This window comes from Oncorhynchus mykiss, chromosome 30 (genome assembly GCF_057628025.1).
Source record: "Oncorhynchus mykiss isolate SJ-2025 chromosome 30, ASM5762802v1, whole genome shotgun sequence".
In the NCBI taxonomy this organism is placed as follows: domain Eukaryota; kingdom Metazoa; phylum Chordata; class Actinopteri; order Salmoniformes; family Salmonidae; genus Oncorhynchus; species Oncorhynchus mykiss.
This window is the reverse complement of record NC_143051.1, coordinates 22618822-22627844: the sequence shown is the minus strand read 5'-3', so window position 1 is coordinate 22627844 and position 9023 is coordinate 22618822. Positions and strand designations below refer to the sequence as shown.

General features: G+C 41.5%; 1 protein-coding gene across 1 annotated transcript; it reads left to right on the top strand.

Annotated features, from left to right (window-relative positions):
* The first annotated feature begins 2282 nt into the window (after positions 1–2282).
* Positions 2283–6401, top strand: LOC110488109 (iroquois-class homeodomain protein irx-1-A). The gene is made up of 5 exons (XM_021560131.3): positions 2283–2957; positions 3924–4166; positions 4373–5156; positions 5534–5594; positions 6017–6401. Exons 1-5 carry the CDS (start codon positions 2724–2726, stop codon positions 6066–6068), a joined length of 1374 nt encoding a protein of 457 aa, XP_021415806.1. The 5' UTR covers positions 2283–2723; the 3' UTR covers positions 6069–6401.
* Positions 6402–9023: the final 2622 nt, after the last annotated feature.

The following is a 9023-nucleotide window of genomic DNA, read 5'->3' as shown; positions in this document are numbered from 1 at the left end:
GCTGTGAAGTTGAATGGCATAGCTCAAAGCCTTTCTCCTATACCCCTCCTCTTCTCTCTATCCCCCGCTCCCTCTCTCTTTTTCCAAACCGCCAAATCGTTCTCCCTGCTTTCTCCAGCTCAGAGGAATTCATTAACTCACTATCCATAGAGACACTATGGAAATCAGGAGGCTACAAAGGCAGAGAGAGAGAGAGAGAGAGAGAGAGAGAGAGAGAGAGAGAGAGAGAGAGAGAGAGAGAGAGAGAGAGAGAGAGAGAGAGAGAGAGAGAGATTATCCTATTAGATGGTGGATGTGTCTCATTTCCTCCCCCTGTCATGAGAGAGGATATAATTTGAAGTGATGAACTCACACACAGGAGAAAGAGAGATGGAAAGATGGAGAGAGAGAGGAGGGGGAGGGGGAGAGAGGAAGAGAGAGAGAGAGAGAGAGAGAGAGAGAGAGAGAGAGAGACAGTGGGTGAGAGTCTTTAACGTTGCTCTTTTATGGAGCTGGAATGGATTCCCCTGGCTCCACTTACCTTGGCAATGAGGATATAACCACTTTCCATGAATGCCATTTAAAATGCCATGGAGATTAAGCATCCATCACACAAACACACACACACACTGCTACCCCCAGCGCTGCTCGTCATAATGTGTGTTTAGAAAACAGCTTTGAGATTCATGAGCCGAGCCCTGGGTGCCAGGGTTGGAAATAAACTGTGTGTGTGTGTGTGTGTGTGTCAGCTATGGTTTTGCCAGCTCAGAGTGAGCTTTAAACACCGTAATTAAATCATTAGGGTCTTCTCAGTGCTTCACAGCACAGGGCTGAGAGGAGAGGACAGGAGAGGAGAAGAGAGAAAAGAGAGGGAGGGCAAAGGAGAGGAGAGGAGAGGGGAGTGGGGAGAAAGAGAGAGAGAGAGAGAGAGAGAGAGAGAGAGAGAGAGAGAGAGAGAGAGAGAGAGAGTGAGAGAGAGGAGAGAGCTAGCCAGCCCACCGTGCCCAGCCATCCTCATCAGCTAGTCCAGCGTGAAATGATGAATCTGTGTTTAAGAGGATCACTAATTACTAAGCTAACATCTGATAGAGTCCACCTCCAAAGGGGCAGAGGAGAGGGGGTATGGGGGTATGGGGGTGTTAAACCTCATTAGCAGTGTCTCTCTGTGTTTATACAGGTTTTAGAGTAGATATCTCTTTTTGAATAAAGGGATCAAGCTTATTTGAGTGTAATGCATACCGGTGATGCACTTTAAAAATAAAGATATGAAATAAAAGTAAAAATACTGGAATATTTCATACCATACCCGTCATCACATATATGTTTTGGGTTGAAATTACGTGGAAACAACTTGATTCAACCAGTATTTGCTCAAGGCATGTATTCTTGTATAATTTCGTAATCTTGGCACTGTCAATTAAGTGATTTAAAATGCCTTGTTGATTACTGCTAGTACAGCTGGCAATTTCATTCAAATATCAACACATTCCTAAATAAATAAAATGTCACATATGTCTAAAACACGAAATATGTGTCTAAATATTAGCCTATATTTAGGAACGTTGCGGTAGAAAATAGACTAATATTTGACGTGTTGATATACAGTACCACAAACTCATATGTTGTTATATAGATATATTCTGCTTATGAATAGGTAGATATATTTTACTACAAACTCTCTCAACATCTGTCATCCTTCCATGCACAGACTTCCTGACTCATATCTACACAATCTCTTCCCTCCATCTATATCTCCCTCTTTCTCGCCCCTTCTATCTTTATCTTTAATCTGAAAATATGCGTTAGTGACTTCCGTCGATATCCCCCGACATTCCGCGGTATCTGTGGCCGGCCGAGTCGACGCTTCCCTTGGCCATCTGGTGCCCATGCTGTCGCCGATACTCCTCTGGAGCGGTTCTACGATGTCGCAGTCTCACAGGACCACTTATATATTTAATCTTAATTATAATGTAGCAAGAAAGTATAATGCACCATAAGAGTAGTTAAGAAAAGTTTTGAAATAGATACAAAAATAGGCTCAAATGAATGCAAAAATGCCTTTGTAATTGGCCTACATTATTTATATATTGTATTTATTAGGCTATATAATACAAACTATTATATATATGCATTATTATTGTGTTTAAGCCTAATTTTATTTTCAGGTCTTTATTTAGTATTAATATTAGTGGTACTATTGTTGTTATGATTTTTGATGTTTTGCTGTAGTTTCTTTTCATTGCTTATTTGAGCACCCATTCAAAAATGACAGAACGGTGATTATGAGAACGAGATATCTCTCCATCTCTTAGACACACACACACACACACACACACACACACACACACACACACACACACACACACACACACACACACACACACACACGCACGCACACGACCCAGCGAACGAACCAATGCACTAATCTCTTGCCCGGGGCAAAGGAGGGGCTTGGTTGTTAAGTAGCCTGCCAATCATCCCGTCAGCTCCACTAGAGAGAGTCCTGCGGGGAGAGAGAAAGGCTTGACTGGGCGCTCAAGTTCTAAACTCATCACTATCACTGGAGCTTGCCGCGCTGTCGGGGAGTGGGACTGTCTGACTGACTGACTGACTAGTGACTAACCGTGATTTGTGATTTAGACATCCTTATCTTTCTGGGAAAGTGGGAATTCCTCCTATTTTCCTTTCCTCCCATTTGACACAGAAGAGAGACAGAGAGATTTATTGAGCCTTTCTCTCCGGACATGTCTTTCTCGCAGCTGGGGTACTCCCAGTTTCTAAGTGGCTCCCAGGAGGTTTACGGGGGCGACCTGGCCGGCTTAGGCCGGGATGGAGCCGCGGATGGCGGCGTGAATCAGGCAGCTACTGCCGCTGCTGTTAGCTCGATGCTGGGGATGTATGGTAACCCGTGGGCGGCTCAGAACTACAGCGCGTTTCTCCCCTACAGCGGTGCAGACCTCGCCCTCATATCGCAAATGGTAGGAGAGATGTTTTCTTGGAATGTAGAATTTAAACTTCGTTCGAAAGTGGTTGTTTCTCATCTGTTTATAGAATGTGTAAGATGGTTAAATTTATGCAAGTGAATTGCCTTTATTGGATTGGAAAGTTTAATATTATGGGATAGTAATAGGACAATTATTTTATATTTTGACCTTTATTCAATTGAAGTTCTGTCAACTATCATGTTTTTCGAAACTGAAACGCCTTGTCTTGAAATTAGGACAGAAAATAGTTAATGAAATTGTGTGATTTATTATTCATGGCCCAATACCAAACGTTTACATTTAGGCTAATGCTAGTTGATAAAAATGCGTTTGCATATTTTCACTGGGTAGTCGAGCCTATTTTTACAAGAAGAGTTACACGAGGCCTATGGTTGAAATGTTCTAGTTATTTAGTCATTTGATGTTGCTTCAGAAATAGTACATTTAGGATAAACAAACAATTAGACATGAGAGACATTATGAAGGCTACATTATTTAGAATATTATCAACCCTCATAATCAATTTGCAATTTGATTAAATTTAAAGTTTGATGTATATATTCCTACTGTCAATGTTGAATTATTAAAGCTAATTTGTCAAGTTCGGGGAAGCGATTAAAATGTGATCTATAAGCTATACCCTATCCGAAATTTGCGATATCGTGCTTGTGTGAAATAGTCAGAAACAAACTCTACATAACTTAGAAATCATAATAGTTTACCCTAATATTGTCGTTGATTATTTTAGGAGATAGCCTATACATTATGAAAGTGTGAAAATAGTACTTGTTTGATTCAGTCATAATACACAGCATACTGTAAACTTATTTTGAACTGGAATGTCAATAGCTTATATAATACAAGTTTGATTAAAGCAAAATAAAAATAAAGAATAGGCCTGGAACTAGTACATTTTTGGAGAGACAAACATTTCATAGGATTCCCCTCTCTATCCCCCAGAACCCTCAGTACGATCTGAAGGACAGCCCAGGAGCTCACCCGGGAGGTCTGGCTGTCCACGCCAGCGCAGGGTTCTACCCATACGGCCAGTATGGCTATGGCGACCCGAACCGAGCCAAGGCCGCTACGAGGGAGACCACCAGCACTCTGAAGGCCTGGTTGCAGGAACACCAGAAGAACCCATACCCCACCAAGGGAGAAAAGATCATGCTGGCCATCATCACCAAGATGACACTCACACAGGTATATAGACATAAAGGTCTATGGGGTATATAAAGGTTTAGGCCAGGAGTATTTCCCGTCTACTAGGCCTACATGATTTGATCGGAAAACAGCCTACTTTGATGGGTTCTGTCAGTTTAAGATAAACTAAACTTGATTAACCTAATTATCAGTATTTGTAATAAAGGATCCAAAAAATATATGAATGAATTCCTTCCTCTGTTCAGGTGTCCACGTGGTTCGCCAACGCGCGCCGGCGTCTGAAGAAGGAGAACAAGGTGACGTGGGGCCGCAGCGCGGAGGACCGGGATGGACGGATCTTCAGCAGCGACAATGAGGACGAGCCTGAAAAACACGGGAGCGAGGATGAAGAGGAGGAAGAGATCGATTTAGAAAGTATCGACATCGATAAAGTCGAGGAGAACCCAGGAGATCAGAGGGAAGTGGAGGGAGAGGGCAAGCTGGCCGCCAGGGACTCATCTGATTCTGGTAGCTTGGAGAGCCAGAGGACGATGTCTGTCAAGGCCCTCAGAAGTATGGAGGGGCCTATTTCTCTCATTAAGGCTCCTGTTGGTGCTTGTAAAAACGCTGTGGATCTTTCCCCCAATGCACCGGTGTGTCAGAGGCCCCCACAGAACAAACCCAAAATCTGGTCTCTGGCGGAGACGGCCACAAGCCCCGACAGTTCCATCAAACCTTCCCCGGCTGTCTCGATTCCTCACCAGGCCACGATCCCGTCCCACCACCCGGCCCTACTCCCGGGTCATGGAATATACACATGCCAGATCGGGAAGCAGCTCCACAACTGGGCCAACGCGGCGTTCCTCAGCGCCAACTCTCTGCTGGGTGTCAGGTCGCTTCTCGGCGCGGCAAACCCAGCCGGACACCACATGCCTCTCCATGGCGCGCTGAACCATCAGGACGCACGGTTGACGCAGGCCTCAGGGGCATCGTGCACAGAGGAGGAGAGTGGAGATGAGTCGTTGGAGAGCTTCAGTCCAAAGCGAGATGGCATGTACTGTAGCCTAGGTTTAGGCTTATATATGTTTATGATTATGATTATAGGCTAGTTTTCATCTGCTTGGAAATGAATAACAGTCTCATGAATTCGGCCCTGTGTTTTGCTTCCGCTTTTCAAATATCCCTTTCCAAATATGGCACACCGTTTTGATCTAACACTCTTTTCAATTCATGTCGTGTATTTATTATGATATATTTCTGAAAATCTCCTAACAAACAACAGGCCTACATTCATTTCGAACCTGTTACAGTTACATCACTCAAATACTATTGTATTAAAAACAGACTTAGCCCAATTAAAATTTGGCCTACTAAGGAAAGCCTATTGATTATTTTACTGATTTTTCTGAATGTTTATTTGTTTACAGATGACGTGAATATTCGCAGGTCTGGCTCGCCGAAGTCTCCCTTCCAGCTGATTACTGACAGGTACGATATTTCAAACCTCACCGTGACATTATGTCATGTGCCATCTATTTTAATCATCCGGTAAATTAACCTTTTAACCCGCCGGTAAAGGCGGTTTCACCTGACCGACTGGCCTGTCACAGCTAGAGCTCATAAATCATCTGAAGAGATTTAATCGTCTACTTTAACGGATTTCAACGGCTCACTAGATACCGTTTAATATGGCCATCAGGGTTGGAACCGGCGCCATTGACTTATCATCGTTCACGCAATTTAAATATACCCTCAATTTATTCACGCCTCGCCAGTGAATACACATATGTTGAGGGAGGATATGAAATAGGCCTGATAGCAATATAATTATAGGAAATGAATTATTCAATGTCATACTCATTTACATTTTCTGACGTTTGTATTTTATTTTCTCTTCTCTTCATCAAAAGATCTCACCACGGAACGGCGCAGCGGGCCCTCTCGACAATTTCCACAATATGAACAGTGAAGAGTTATCATTGGATAATAATCTGGAATACTTATTTAACGAAGAACAATTTATCGAATAGTCTAATATTTTTGTGAGTGAAACGTAATATTTCAACTCGTCAGACTTTGAAACAGTAGGCCTATATGATGCGAGACAAGATTCCTAGCCAATAGGCCTGTGTTTTTGATCACACACATTTTCCGTATTGCCATTTATACTCGCAATGTTTGTCTTTGCTGTGTATTTTTCTTTTCTGTTTTATTTTCTATGAAAAAGTTATCGACATGTAAATAATTTGTTTAAAGGATATATTTTTGAGAAATAAACTCAATCGTGGTCATGGACTTTGATTTCTTTGTATTCTCTTCATTCAGTCGCCTAGGTCTGTCAACAGTCATCAAATATAATCAAATTTATCGTTTTCCGTGTTGTATGATTTCCAACAATGATGATATTCCATAGACCATAGCCAATGTGCAGCATTGAACCTAATGTAAGCCAAACCCTCGACTTCAGCTGGCTTTGTTTGCCATGCAGGTAGGTCATCGGTAAGGGATTCTGTGAAAAAAACGAGACAACTAAGAAAACTGAATTTCACATGTGATCACATGGTGTTCCAAAAACACGTTTTCATGTGATCACATGTGATCTTATGTGAAGTTAATGTGATAATGTGACAACATGGAAAGCAAAGTTTCATGTGATAACATGAAACTACAACGGGATCACATGTGAAGAGTTTCAAGAACTCATCTTCACATGATCATGTGATTTTCAACATGTGAAATCATGTGGTTTTTCTGTAAGGGTCTGCATGACATTATTTCTACAATGCGACTGCCTTGGTACTTATAAAATTGCAAATGTGGAACTCAGTTTGCTTAACTGTAAATGCCTATTTCCTTGGCTGTGCTCTCCACTCTCCCTCCCTGTTTCATCCCGGCTTAGCCCCTTAGAGCCCCACTGATGCAGCCTCTGAAATATGGATCAGAGAAGAGGAAAGGCCATCAGCCAGTATGGGGGCTGTGTGTGTGTCTGTGTCTGTGTCTATGTGTGATATGGGGGTCACTTGATGAAGCCATCGTGACCTCCACAAGCCCGGCGGGGTCTCACCAGCTTAGAGAGTAGCGATAGATAGCTAGATGGAGAGAGAGAGAGAGAGAGAGAATGGTGGCTGGAGGGAGAGAGAAGGAGAAAGGGAATAAAAGAAGGAGAGAGATACGGACGGATATAGGGGAGGGGGAGAGATGAAGATATCGAGAGAAGGATGGAGGTAGAGAAAGTGAGACGATTGCTCAGTCTGTGAATTTCACCATAGCTGGACATTGAGACAGGAGAGGGGGCCAGCATAAGTGTATTCACTAAAAGTGGCGGTCCAATGCAGTCATTTTGATCTCAATATCAAATCATTTCTGGGTAACAATTAAGTAACATACTGATTGTTTTAAATTAACATGCTCAAAAATAAACATAAACAGCTTCTTAGCAAAGAGCTGTTTCTCAAGCAAGAATTTTGCTAAGCTTGTTTGGGAGTGGCCTGAGTGGTGATGGGAAAACCAGCTGTTATCGGCAGAGAGGTTTGGAACTCTCTTATTGATCTATTAACTCATTTGATGTCACCAGTCTGGCCAAAACTCCATACATTTCCCACTATTATTCCAACCTCTCAGTTTGGAAATGTGTATAAAGCACAGAGAAATCACGTTTTTGACTGCATTAGGCCTTTAAAGGGGAGGCCAGGAAATGCCGAGGACACAGATGCCTACACAGCACATATTTGGGACGTGACAAAGTCATGGTTGATTTATGCCATGTCACTGGTGTGTCACTGATGATATAGGGGACATACTGAACACATTTAGAGAGGCAGAGCAGCAGCAGATCTCCATGTGTTTTGCACCAGACTAAATGCCACAGCATTCTTACTGTATTCATGATATACACATCTGATTTAGCCTGACACACGTTTCATGATCTTAAACAAATCAATTCCATTAGAATTATACTTTTTGAATTTCATATAGTGCGCTGATTATCGCGCTGGAGCTTTTTCTAATTGACTGTGAGTTGGGCCGAACAACTCCCTTTACCTGGGACTTTATTCACAATATTGCATGGTCTCTTAATTGTGCCTTGCTGCTTGAATATGTTGTGAATAAAGGGTTTATATTGGGACAATAACTGAATAATCAATTGATGAAAAAGCGTCTAATATCTATCTTGAACTACATGTACTGCATCTACAACTACATGTACTATAGTATCTACAACTACATGTACTGCATCTACAACTACATGTACTATAGTATCTAGAACTACATGTACTGTAGTAACTAGAACTACATGTACTAGAGTATTTAGAACTACATGTACTATAGATAGTATCTACAACTAAATGTACTGCATCTACAACTACATGTACTATAGTATCTACAACTACATGTACTGTATCTACAACTACATGTACTATAGTATCTAGAACTACATGTACTGTAGTAACTAGAACTACATGTACTAGAGTATTTAGAACTACATGTACTATAGTATCTACAACTACATGTACTATAGTATCTACAACTACATGTACTGTATCTACAACTACATATACTATAGTATCTACAACTACATGTACTGTATCTACAACTACATGTACTGTAGTATCTAGAACTACATGTACTGTATCTACAACTACATGTACTATAGTATCTAGAACTACATGTACTGTAGTAACTAGAACTACATGTACTAGAGTATCTACAACTACATGTACTGCATCTACAACTACATGTACTATAGTATCTACAACTACATGTACTGTATCTACAACTACATGTACTATAGTATCTAGAACTACATGTGCTATAGTATCTAGAACTACATGTACTGTAGTAACTAGAACTACATGTACTAGAGTATCTAGAACTACATGTACTATAGTATCTAGAACTACATGTACTGTAGTAACT